The 14,156-nt window shown below is 39.5% G+C and overlaps 1 protein-coding gene across 1 annotated transcript in view; it reads left to right on the top strand.

Moving 5' to 3' along the window:
• The window catches only part of LRRC9 (leucine rich repeat containing 9), a 74,621-nt gene extending 73,950 nt beyond the window's left edge, over positions 1 to 671 (top strand). The window contains exon 32 of the mRNA XM_029912099.1: positions 495 to 671. Within this exon, the coding sequence (XP_029767959.1) occupies positions 495 to 534 (40 nt within the window). The 3' untranslated portion in view covers positions 535 to 671. The remainder of the gene's footprint in view (positions 1 to 494) is intronic.
• Positions 672 to 14,156: the final 13,485 nt, after the last annotated feature.

Raw genomic sequence — 14,156 nt, 5'->3', positions numbered from 1 at the left:
TAAGTCCCAAGTTAAAGTCAAAGGGATTTAGGCTCCTAAGTGACTTAAGAGCTTTTCAAAATGGGATTTAGCCATCTAAATCACTTAGACCTTGCAACACTGAGTGAAGCAATGACTAAATGCCTTTACAAATCTAGGCCTGCATGATTTAGGTGCTTTTGAAAATTTTACTCATAATCCTTACCTCATAGGATTAGCTATGAAAGTATTCACAGAGCACAGAGGGTGAAATCCAGGCCCCAGTGAGGTCAATGGTAAATTTCCTCCTGAGCTCAGCAAGGCCAGGATTACTTTTACACACAGACACAGACACAGACAGACAGACAGACAGAGATGGTTGTTACCTACGCATATGATAGGAATAAACATCAAATTAGTTGATTTGTTATTGTGCTGTAAAATTGAGAGTTATTGTTTCCATTACTGCTCTAAATTAATTCCTCCTTTATAAAGCTGTCACTATGGTTTGACTTTGTAATGTTTCTTTCTTGCAGGATGCCAGCCAATAGCCCCTCCAGGCCAAATCGAATGTAAACTTCTGTAAGAAAAATGGACATGAGTGAAGTATTGAGTCAAACTCATCCCTGGTATTATTCCATTGACTTTAGTGGAGTTACACCATGGAAGAATTTGTCCTGTTCTGTTTTATATTCACAGATGCCAGGGAAAAATTAATAATGATTGATATGAAGTGTGAATTAACTAATTAAGTTCCTATGGTTGATGAAGCAAACATTCATGCACATAGAACATCATGATCCAAACAATGAATACGCCTTGAGACAAATACTGCTTTCACTTATGCTGATGTATATCCATTGAATTCAGTGGAAAAGATCCCCTGAAGTAATTACTTACTCCAGATTTACACTGGTCTAGCTGAAGGCAAAATTTGGTGTCTCCATCTTTTACAGGATTTTTTTCAACAACCTCAGGAACTTTCACAAAAATATGAATTAATTGTTCTTTGGTTTAACTGGATTGGAAAAAATCGTAGTATGGTACGTCATCTTGCAACAGTAAATGAGAAGGAACAGTATCAGTAGATAAGGGAGCAATCCTGCAAATTCTTACTCTGGCAAAAGTCCCATGCAGGATTTGGGCAACTGATCTGAAAATATGACTGTCAGTCTACCACTTAGTTATAAGACATTTTATCTACAGTGAGCCTTTCGCATTCACATGTATTAAGTGTGGCCACTGAAGTCGGGAGGAGTCATGCAAGTATAGCTGAAGCCAGAATATGGCCTCTAATATTGAGAACCCAAATGTACCTGTTCCTTAACTTTTTTTTTATTTTTTCAGTTATATTACAGAAATTTAAAATACCAGATGATATCACTCGCATCAGTTATAAAGCCATCAAAATTCCATTAAACTGGTTCGGTTTTTTAAAAACTTAGGATGACTGTTTAAATAATTATTTGAGTAAACTGCCATGTTACACTTTGAAATTAAAGCAGTGAAAGACATCAGAGCACATGTTTTAATGTAATAAAGAATACCATTCAGAGCTTCATGTAATTTTCACAATATATATTTTACCTGTCAGGCCGAAAGTAAATGGTTATTAAAATTATTGCATTTTCTTAAAATTTCATCAGTTAGATCTGTTAATATTTTGGAAATTCTGGAATTTTGGAAATGTGTAATTCTTGATAATTGTATATCTTAGAAAATGTTTAAAATTAAAATATAATTTTATTTTTCCTTTGTAAGCACTGTAAATTTGTAAGAAAGAATTGGTGTTTCTTACAGTTAATTATAAATGAATATATAGCTGCTAAACACAAAGACTGCTTATCAGGCCACCACTATACGCGATTGTGTCAGATAGCCCTTTTTGGTGGCATTTTCCTTTGTTTTTTTGTAGTCATTTTAAAGATGTGCAGTTTGCAGGACAGCCACCAGGTGTCTTTGTTGCACTGTGGATTTTCTAGAGATTTGCCACAACGTATTAGTCGTTTAGAAATTGGATCAGTTTCTGCTCTGTTACACCCATGTAAATCCAGAGTAACTCCACTGATCTGAGTAGTTATTCTGGATTTACACTGGGCTAAGGGAGATCACAGTTTAGGCCATGCAATTTACAGGGCAGACTGCTGCATCTGTGCGGAGTCAGCAGGGTTCTGCACAGGCACGGCAGTCTGCCCATGCATTGTAAATTGCAGGTTCAGGGCCTTAGTTACTAGGTAGCGACATATGTCCTATACAGATTTCCACTGTTATTTGTATTATGTTGGTGCCTTGGAGCCCCTATCATGCTGGAGCTATACAAACCGGGGGCTTGAGCCAAAGCCTGTTAAAAGCAATGGAAAGGCCTATATGGAGAGAGAGTCCGAGCCCCAAAGAGCTTGCAGTCTGGATGAAGACATGATGCACTAGGTGGGTGTAGCAGATAACAAAGAGGATGAGGAGGGGGAGACAAGGGTAGCAGAAATGGGAACACAGGTTACATAGTACATAGACTAGCTATGGGCTTGATCCTACACCACTGGTGTCATTGGGAACTTTTGCCACTGACTTCATTGGGAGCAGGAGCAGGTCTGGTGTGGCAGTCTCTCATGGGCATTGTGGGAGAGGTAACAGGGACCTCGGGGAGGACAGGGTACTTGCTTTGGGGTGATCATTCCATCAGTATGAGCAACATGGAAGAAGATGCTTGAGAAAGGCGGCCACAAGCAGCCACTGAAGGCTGGTGTTAGTGGAACAAAAGGGATGGAAGATGACCATGTAAGTTATGAGAGCGGACAAGCTGTGAAGGGACCAGTAGTTTGTGTTTGATGACGTGGAGAAGAGGGAGTAATCTCATTGTTTTCAGTCTGGCTACTCATGGAGTGAGGTAATATGCACAGGCCTCAGTGTGCTTGGCCCTGTACAAGCACAGTCCTTTCCCTGTAAAGCTAACAATCTAATGCTAAGGCAACATGCAGTACATGGGTTTAACAACAATTGGACGGAGAAGGGGAAGGGAGAATGAGGGTAACAATAATAATAGCAAATGATTGTCCATACAGGATATTCAGTACAGATCCCTGCTCTTGGGACGCTCATATGGACTGTGCACAAGCCGTAAACCATCTGGAAAGCCGCGAGTATAACTTTGAATGGAAGTGTCCCATGCCTTGAGGCAGAGTCTTGGTGCCCCCAAACAGTCAAAAATTGGGCAGATACCCCAAACTGGTGGTGTGTTCTATAATTCGAGTTCACCAACCCAGTAACAAATATGAACTCCTGGATCACTATAACAGTCTTAACATGGAGTCACAGACAGTCCTCTTAGGTTCTCCAGTCTGTCTTGCCACTCAGTCAAGCTGGACTTAGTGATAAATGGTCTTTTACACCAACCAAAAAATAAAAATAAAAAATCGCAAAATAATCAGGTTGCTTCCAGTCCCAAGAGACCAGTCACTTACCCCAGATCATTTGGTACCCTAGATCTTACACCAAAGACAATGCCTGGAGCCAATCCTGTAATAAACTATCTAAAGATTTATTAACTAGGAAAAAGAAATGTTATTTACAGATTCAAGCAAGCAAGCATATAACACAAATGAGTTGCAAACTAAATCCTAAGAGTGACAAAGTTGTAGAGATCTGTCAATTCAAAATGTCTTTCAGGGCAAACCCAGGGATAACCCTGGGGAATCTCCCACTTCAGTTTAGAGTCTCTGGCCCTGTGAGAGTTCAGAAGCATTATCATTTTTCCTTGTGAGACATTTTTATATCTTCTTCCCTCAGAAATCGAGCTGATAGCAACAGTTTCCACCTAAGTCCCTTCTTCATGGGGTGGAATGCACTTATCAAAGTCTATGATCTTTGATCTTGTACAATGGCTCATTTGCATGTAATAAACAGAATTTAACCTCTTCTTGTTAAAGACCACCGTCTGCATTACATGAGGCTTTTCCCTGTTTGATGAGATACATAGTCAGAGGTTTACAATGCAAATCCTTATCACTTTATAACATGGGGTATTGGTGAGTGAGAACAATACATGCAGCATCCTACAAGCATTGTATAAAACACTAAACACTTTCTATCAAGTTATCTAATATTTATTTTGATAATGCTAACACACAGGTAAGCAAGACTGATTTGCTAGTGCAGACCAGGCCTAATTGGGCAGACAACCCACAGGCAGTTCAACAAGGGCTCTCTGATTAGATTACTCATAAAAAAGGGATAAACCTCAAAAAGAGCCAACAACAAGGATTTAAAGTCCAACAGTGGAGACACACTCGGTTCCCAGGCTGGAGCCACCCATAGTGTTCTGTGCACATCTATCACTTCTTGTAAGGAGAAGAGGCTTAAAGAGACAGTGTGCTCAGAGTAGCTTTGCTATACCTCCTTCATTACAGTCAGCAAGCTTAATTCCACTGAAATCAATGGAGTTGCATCTGCTTAGGCCAATGATGGATTTGGCCCATGGAATTCTAGTGGGATTCCACCAGGGATGAATTTGGCCCTGTGCATCCATTGAAGTCAATGGCAAGTTTTACCTGAGAAAGTAGCGAAGAAATGGCCCTTGGTTTTTGTGGCTCCAAAGGTTTAAAAAAATAAAAAAAATCTGTTTTCATTGTTAAAAACACCCTTTGCAGCCTGGCTTCCTAGAAACATTCACTTTTTTTTAAATGAAGGCTTAGATTTGAAGATCAGAAAGAAATGCTCTGTGAGGCCTCAGTTCTGTGATTTTATCCTTGTGCATACCTGTTAATGCAGGAATGAGTGTCTCTAAGGGCAACCGTTGCTGCATTACATACACAGATCATGATATGTATAAAAAAACAAAACCTGGAAGTTCCCTAACTGTGTTTGTCTGTGTGTGCGGGAGACCTTTAAAAGGTACTGCTATTTTCAATAACTTTTGTCTGCAAAGTGTCATACATTTCACCTAGCATTTAATTCTTCTAAATGGATGTTACTCTTCCTCCCATTATGGATTCCCTATGCTTCTGTGAAACATTATTTGCATAAAAGGAATTGAATAATTTATAGCGCTATGTGAGCAGGAGCTAGCACACATCTTGGTAGGGGTTTGCTGGTAATCCCAGTGAGTCTAACACATAGCTCATAGCTTGTTTAATGGGATGGAAACTGACAGTTTTTTCTTGTACCTCTGCTATAGAACTCATAGCTTCCGAATGACCTCCATGTACTTCGCTACTTTTCTTGTTGATCTTGCTGCTCTTTTCCTCCATTAATGGGAGAATTCTTAAAGGAAAACATGCTCTCTGCTGCAATGTGTGCGCACAGTATTCCATAAAATAATAGTTTAGGTCTGGCAGTATTTCCATTGCTTATATAAAACAGTAATAATAATAATTTTAAAAAACCCTACATGAATTGTACTGCTAACGATAATGTTACATTGCTGTGGCTATCCTTTCATTGAACAGAACTAAAGGTTTGATCATGGGTTATATTTATTTTTAATAGTCTCTGGTGGGAAGAACTAGTTTGGGGGAGTTTTTAAACCTATTGTATGCCAATTAATTTTTGAGAAATTCTTCTGCATTTTAGACATTTCAGTTTGGTGGAACTCCTGCCAAAATGAATTTATAGGTAGCTTTTTTTCAAAATAATTAAAAAAAAAAATCCCACTGTTAGCTTGTCAATCAAACCTATAGGTTTTTGTTTGAAAAAAGAAATATGAGAAATTTAAACTCCAGTAATTATTCTTTTCGATAATCATTAAAGCATTTAAATATATATTGATTGGTAATAAACAGCAACATTGGGAGAGTTTAGAAACAGCTCGATTGGTTGGTATCTTGTTCACTGGAGGGAGCAGTCTCAGCTGCTTTGACAACCTAGCTGCCATTTTCAATTTAATCACTAGTGATTCTGAAGCACTTGTTTCCTTTTAAACTTTGTGCAAATCCCTCGGGATATTTCTCTTTTTAAAGTAAGATTCATTTCCATATGTTCATACAATTTTTCTCTTACAAATTTATGTGCTGTCCAGAAATTACTCACCTTCCTCCTGGGGGGTGACTTGCCAAATAAGGTTTCTTTGTTAATTAGTTGCACATGTACTGAACATTAGACATGCCTAATGTTTTCAGCCATTGCACATAAGTCTTTTCACTGAAAGAAGCCTTAAAGTTTCACTTTTACTGAACATTTTTGTTTTAATTTTTAAAGCAATATCTTATCCACTCTTTCTAACCCTGATAAATACGTTGTGTGGTTTAAAAATTACTCATCTAAGCTTAAAATTAGGTGACTGGCAATATTAATTAAAGAGAAACATTTTGAAAACAAGAATTATTTTTCCCTTTAAAAAATAATGAAAGTAATAACAGGATAATCTAAATATGTTAGTTAATCCATTTCCTCTCTTTAGGGCTATGCCTTATGTTTAAGAAATGAAAAGGTTTTAAGTAACAAAAACCTACAGGATGGCACATTTCTCAATATTTTATTCCCCAAAATGTTTGACACGTACTTTGCCAATTCACACAAAAATAGGTAGCATATAAAAATGTATCAATAGCATTTTTAAGTTTTCAATTCTTTCTTATTCTGTCCCATCAATTTGGCTGAAAACAGGTATTTGCAAACACTGGTAGCCTAATTTCTTATGGCTTTTCATTTTTTATGAAGTGTTTTCAAAAGACTTCAATCAACCTTAATGGTGCATTTTTAGTTAAGGATACAGAATAGAGAGAAGTCAATTTAAGCTCCCCAGTGAACAAGTGTGTACAGAAAAAAAAAAGGCATAAATGGGCTTAGAAAACAGAGCCAGTACAAGTAAAATGCAGCGAGCAGAGCACTCAGGGAAGCCAAGATACAATGGAAAGAGTAAAATACTGCAGAGCTTTTTAAACTATATACAATTGGAACAATGGACTGGACCCAGACATCTATGTTAAACTGTTAGCAGATAGGTGAAAAGCAAGCTGCAATTCTATAACGGGTGCTGGAGAACACCAGAATGGAAGGATTTAAAGCTGAAGCAAATAAATGTCGGGTAGTTCAATGGGATGGAAATCAAGTCAAAATTGGTATATTTTACTGTTTAATTTACCATGTAAAGAATTGTCTCCTGGTTTTATGTATTAATTAAAGCATTATCAGTACTAGCCAACAGCTTCCTTCATGACCTCTCTGAGATAATAAATATCTTTTCTGGGGCACCCCAAAGCTCTTTAAAAAATTGAATAATTAAGTAATGTAGCCTTTGCAGGAATAAATCACATATCCACAAATATATATAAATAGAGATACACCTGGGAAATTATCACCTGCTGATTGTTCAATTGTCTACCATTATTTAAACCTGGCATTACTAATACATCTAATACATTTTTCCAGAGTGTCTCAACTATACTGGTGAAAGGGTAAGTACATACACATTTAAAAATCTAAAGACAAAAACAATTCAGATCCACTAAGCCAGTATGATGCATGCTCTCAGTTGTCTGGGTCCAATCACCTCTTTAAAACAAATTACTGTACAGTGTACTGCAATTATTAACACTTGTACTGTAGTGTATCAATTTATACTATGCTTTTATGCCATCTTACAGCTGAGTGCAGTTGTTTTTAGTGTCTGCCTTACATTACGATTCAATCCATTTGGTTAGCTTAATGCAAAGATTTCATAATGTATACAAGGGTGAGTAGTATTAAGGCAGTGCACATAGTACTCATTATTCTTTTAATGTGAATGTCAACAAGAAGAGGAATTAAGAAGGAAATCATTGTAACTCCAAAAGAACATCTGACTAACCACTACAGACATGTTTTTTTCCCTTTTTTATCCCCTTCACAATCTATAAAGGAGGATTTTTCCAAAACAATTCATTTGGTTGCCAAACCCTTCTTAATTCTAAGGAGATTTAAAACTCATCTACTTGGAGACTGTCTATAGAGAGAGAAACCTACAACCGGATTACAAGATATTCCATCATATGGTGGTTGTTAGCCTGATTGCGGTTACATGGCACATAATAGGACTGCTTAAAAAAAGAGGAAGACATAATCCTCCCCACGCCCCCAAAAAAATCTTTGCATTAAATCTACTCGCACCTTCAGCATTTTGTTATTTGCATTACTTTATCCTCAAAATCAAAAACGTGGCAGAATAATGGAGATGGCAAGAAATTAAAAAAAATTCACCCAAGTAATGTTGATATAATTTAACACAATCACAATAAATGATATTTAAGGACTTAAAAGCTCTGAGTCAAACCAGCCATGTACAGCAATGTGTACTGCAATGCATAACAAAATGGGGCGTATTAAGAAGGAGGTTAAGGTGGCTCATCTTTGTGTCTAGGTATTGGAGAACATATGGTGAACTTCCACTTAAGAACATGTTGGTTTGCAACACAAACTAAGTCCTATCTTAATTCTTTTAATTATTCTGTGTGAATGTGTGTTTGTGGAGTGCCTCGTTTCGTTGGAGTGAGTTTAATAAAATAAAAAAAAAGTCTGACACGTCTTTGATCCGGCTTCACCCCCTGCTTTAACTCCATTGACTTAGTGTTGGGATCAGATTGTTGCTGCTGCTGTTATTGTTTTTCCCCCTGGTAATAGTAGACGGGCCACATTCAGTATTTGGTCCTTGCACAACAGAGCAAAAAGTCATGCAGTAAGGAAGTCCTCAACACCTTAGAGTTCTCAAATAAAGGTTTAATCCTGAACTGTAATTGCTTTCATTGGCTCTCTCGTATCCTTAATGTTCTTTCGGTGTATTTTTTTAGTTCACTTTAGGCATGTAGTAGTTATTAAGCTTTTAAGCATCACCTATAGAAGCCCTTAAAGTGCAGTTGCATGCCCATCAAAGCACAAAATTAACAGGTACTGATAGGCACTAATATAATACACTGCTGACTTAGCAAGAGCTGTGGTTTCATGCATTAGTAGACAGGTCCTCTTTACCCACTAGATTTTTTTTTAAGAGTTTAATATGTTAGTATTCATGAAAAGTGCCAGGTTTACAGGCCTCGAGACTCAAGTCCCATATTTGTCAAGAGAATGGATACTGCCCTTGAATGTTGCAGTGCAAGATTCCTTACATTGCCCTACCAATATTCCTCAACACTGATCTGATGATCTATAAGGGTGTGGATATAGTTCCTGCTCCATGACCATTAAATTAATGGAGATATCCTATCTCCTAGAACTGGAAGGGACCTTGAAAGGTCATCGAGTCCAGCCCCCTGCCTTCACTAGCAGGACCAAGTACTGATTTTGCCTCTTAGCTCTTTCTTCTGAAACTACTAACAAGCCAAAGGATGGACCACTGACATCACACTGAACAGCTCTCAGAAAGGAACTGCTTTCAAATACTTCTAACCTGGGCTGGATTCGAAATGAGAGCCTAGAACTGAAAAGAGCTATATGGGATTACCAATCCCCTGAGCCATACAGTCCTCTTGTTTTCAAATTTGTGACTGAGTAAGGATCATCGTCACTGAGAAATATCCCTGAATGCATTTTTTTCTTCCTTTTGTGCTGACTTCTTTTGACTATTCTTCCAGGTTTAAATTTAGGCTGAATTCAAGCACAGAGAAGAGTAACTTGAGATGACTCCAGACCTGGCTGTCCAATACACATCAACACCTGAGCAGCTGAGTATTTCAAAAGGAAGAACAAACAAGTTAAAGAAGACAGGGAAAAGAAGGTGAAATTTGAAAAGTAGGTTGGGTAAATTATTAGAAGATAGATTCTAATGCGTTCTGGATGAAAGAACAGATACATCTAGATCCTCTAGTCATACTGCAATCTGAAGGGATGAAACGTGGATGGGAGGGTGTACATGTGTGAAGAGGATTTTGATGTGAGGGTCTACATCATTTAAATTAATTTTACTTTCTAAAGGTTGGGGTCCTTTTCAACTGAAAAATAGATTGCTTGGAAATTTTCTATTCAGTTAAATTTAGGACATTGTGTAATTTAAAACTATTGCTGTTAGAAAGATACACAGTGGCATGAGATTTTCACTCTCATATCTCAAGTTTCCAGCTGGTGATGAGCCAGGAATTCGCAAAGGCATACATGTTAGCAGGTACAGGTCTGTCTCATCTTAGACTCATAGACTTTAAGGTCAGAAGGGACCAATATGATCATCTAGTCTGACCTCCTGCATGATGCAGGCCACAAAAGCTGACCCACCCACTCCTGGAATAATTCTCTCCCTTGACTCAGCTGTTGAAGTCCCCAAATCATGATCTGAAGACTTCAAGTCGCAGAGAATCCTCCGGCCAGCGACCCCTGCCCCATGCTGTGGAGGAAGGCAAAAAACCTCCAGGGCCTTTGCCAATCTACCCTGGAGGAAAATTCCTTCCCGACCCCAAATATGGCGGTCAGCAGAACCCCGAGCATGCGGGCAAGATTCTCCAGCCAGACCCGCATTGACCATTGATACTAATGACCTGCGATGGCACGTTATTGACCTATTGACTAAAATCACGTTATCCCATCAAACCATCCCCTCCATAAACTTATCAAGCTTAATCTTAAAGCCAGAGAGATCTGTCGCCCCCACCGTTTCCCTCGGAAGGCTGTTCCAGAACTTCACCCCTCTGACGGTTAGAAACCGTCGTCTAATTTCAAGCCTAAACTTCCCGACGGCCAGTTTATATCCATTCGTTCTTGTGTCCACATTAGTACTGAGCTGAAATAATTCCTCTCCCTCCCTGGTATTTATCCCTCTGATATATTTAAAGAGAGCAATCATATCCCCTCTCAGCCTTCTTTTGGTTAGGGTAAACAAACCAAGCTCCTCGAGTCTCCTTTCATACGACAGGTTTTCCATTCCTCGGATCATCCTAGTGGCCCTTCTCTGCACCCGTTCCAGTTTGAGTTCATCCTTTTTAAACATGGGAGACCAGAACTGCACACAGTACTCCAAATGAGGTCTCACCAGTGCCTTGTATAACGGAAGCAGCACCTCCTTATCCCTACTAGAAATACCTCGCCTAATGCATCCCAAGACCGCATTAGCTTTTTTCACGGCCACGTCACATTGCCGACTCATAGTCATCCTGCGATCAACCAGGACTCCGAGGTCCGTCCTCCTCCTCCGTTACTTCTAACCGATGCGTCCCCAGCTTATAACTAAAATTCTTGTTAGTCATCCCTAAATGCATCACTTTACACTTTTCACTATTAAATTTCATCCTATTACTATTACTCCAGTTTACAAGGTCATCCAAGTCTCCCTGCAGGATATCCCGATCCTTCTCCGAATTGGCAATACCTCCCAACTTTGTGTCATCCGCAAACTTTATCAGCCCACTTCTACATTCAGTTCCGAGGTCAGTAATAAATAGATTAAATAAAATCGGACCCAAAACCGAACCTTGCGGAACTCCACTGGTCACCTCCCTCCAACCTGATAGTTCACCTTTTAGTATGACCCGCTGCAGTCTCCCCTTTAACCAGTTCTTTATCCACCTCTGGATTTTCATATCGATCCCCATCTTTTCTAATTTAACCAATAATTCCTCATGAGGTACCGTATCAAACGCTTTACTGAAATCGAGGTATATTAGATCCACCGCATTTCCTTTATCTAAAAAATCTGTTACTTTCTCAAAGAAGGAGATCAGGTTGGTTTGGCATGATCTGCCTTTCGTAAAGCCATGTTGTAATTTGTCCCAATTGCCATTGACCTCAAGGTCCTTAACTACTTTCTCCTTCAAAATTTTTTCCAAGACCTTGCATATTACAGATGTTAAACTAACAGGCCTGTAGTTACCCGGGTCACTTTTTTGCCCCTTCTTGAAAATAGGAACCACATTAGCTATTCTCCAGTCCAACGGTACCACCCCCAAGTTTACAGATTCATTAAAAATTATCGCTAACGGGCTTGCAATTTCTCGCGCCAGTTCCTTTAACATTCTCAGATGAAGATCATCCGGTCCGCCCGATTTAGTCCTGTTAAGCTGTTCGAGTTTGGCTTCTACCTCGGATACGGTAATGTCAACCCCCCCTCCTTTATTCCCCTCCGTCACGCTGCCTGTATTCCTAAACCCTTCATTAGCCTCATTAAAGACCGATGCAAAATATTCGTTTAGATATTGTGCCATGCCTAGATTATCCTTAATCTCCACTCCATCTACAGTCTTCAGCGGTCCCACTTCTTCTTTCTTTGTTTTCTTCCTATTTATATGGCTATAAAACCTCTTGATATTGGTTTTGATTCCCCTCGCAAGGTTCAACTCTACACGGCTTTTGGCCTTTCTCACTCCATCTCTACATGCTCTGACCTCAATAAGGTAGGTTTCTTTGTCGATCTCTCCCCTCTTCCACTCTTTGTACGCTTTCTGTTTTTTCTTAATCACCCCTCTGAGACGCTCGCTCATCCAGCTCGGTCTAAATCTCGTGCCTACGAACCGTTTTCCCTTTCTTGGGATACAGGCCTCTGACAGCTCCTGTAACTTTAACTTGAAATAATCCCAGGCGCCTTCCGCCTTTAGATCCATAAATATGTTAGTCCAGTCCACTTCCCTAACTAGTCGCCTTAATTTATTAAAGTTAGCCCTTTTGAAATCGTAAACCCTAGTCTCAGATTTAATTCTGTTAATCCTTCCATTTAGTTTAAACCGAATTAGCTCATGATCACTCGAACCAAGATTGTCCCCTACCACTATTTCCTCAACGAGGTCTTCACTACTCACCAAAACCAAATCTAAAATGGCATCCCCCCTCGTCGGTTCAGCAACTACTTGATGAAGGAATTCATCAGCTAGCATGTCTAGGAAAATCTGAGCCCTATTATTGTTACTAGCATTTGTTCCCCAATCTATATCCGGGAAGTTAAAGTCTCCCATGATTACACAGTTCCTATTAGTATTTACTTCCCTAAAAACATTAAAGAGTTCTCTGTCCATATCCAGGGTAGATCCCGGCGGTCTATAGCACACCCCAAGCACTATCTCAGGGGAAGCTCTAGTAGTTTTTTTACCCAATGTGAGTATTGCCCAGACAGACTCCATCTTATCCATTCTTACGCTGGGGTTACGTTCCGCAGTCAGCACCTAAAGCGAAAATTGCGTATAGTCAAAATTACATTGAGTGTAATGGCGGGCGGAATCGCCCGCACTACAGAAACAGTATTTAAATTGTTATTTCTCGCTTATTTTTTGTTTGTTTGTTTGTTTGTTTTTGCAGACCACGTAAAGCTGAAATCGCACATGTTAAATGCGCCTAAGATGCGACAGACCTGTAGTATATTCCCATAAATGGAATGGCCCACTGGTGCAGCCAAACTGCTGGAACTTTTTGTTGTTGTTGTTGTTAAGTGAAAAGATGCAGTATTAGCTTCTACTGCATTTCAGCTATTGCATTCAGTCTGTTTGCAAAGTAAGTTTTATCATCCCCTTACATAACCAGAAGCTCAGGGAGACTGCAGAACAGGACATTGCACCTTCTGATCTGTTCTGCGGACTTGTCTGATATCTATTTTTGGCCTACCACAAAGATACAAAAGGATCTGGAAATGCCATTAACCTTTTTCATTCTCCACTCTCTCTGGGGCTCTATAGAAATTCCCCTTCTTGATTGCCCTCTTTTTGTGTGTATTAAGCCAACTTTAACAACATGAATTAACAATAGGAACTATGTTTCTACCATTCCCACTCCTGCTTCATTCAATCCCTGACTTCGCCCAGTACAAACAAGCCAACAGTTTTCCTAAAACAGAAGTTGTGTTAAAAATTTAGGCTGGTCAGCTGTTTGGACTCTCCGAGCTTGATATCCTGCCTTCAGTACACACACAATGCTCCTACATGGCCTCTTGGCTACTTACAGATCTGTCCATCTCTTTGAATGGCATGTTGCCAGCTCACAAGTCAGACCCTTGTCCTACTGTATAGGTGCCAAAGAAACATGGTTTTGGATTAACAACCTGTAATGGGGGGCATTCACCTCTTGAGCACCTCCTGCCTCGGCAGTACTGCCATCCTTTTCCTGCTCCTGATTTCCTCTGTAGGATGTTGACTACACTTGGCAGATCTTCAGTGGCTCGGCTCTCCAGCCATGTCATAAAGTCCAACAGAGTAGTAAAAAGTCCAATAAAAATTGTCTATCTTACCCTCACCACAGTCTTCAGCCCCAGTTCTGTAGTCTTTACATTCAGCCCTTTTCTCAGGTTTCAAAACAAGTCTTGTCCCCTTCTGAGGGCTTAGGCCACTTCA

The sequence above is a fragment of the Terrapene carolina genome, unplaced genomic scaffold, assembly GCF_002925995.2.
Source record: "Terrapene carolina triunguis isolate 2854851 unplaced genomic scaffold, T_m_triunguis-2.0 Scaffold189, whole genome shotgun sequence".
Taxonomy (NCBI): Eukaryota; Metazoa; Chordata; order Testudines; family Emydidae; genus Terrapene; species Terrapene triunguis.
The sequence above is the reverse complement of the archived record's forward strand: the minus strand, read 5'-3'. Positions and strand labels throughout refer to the sequence as shown.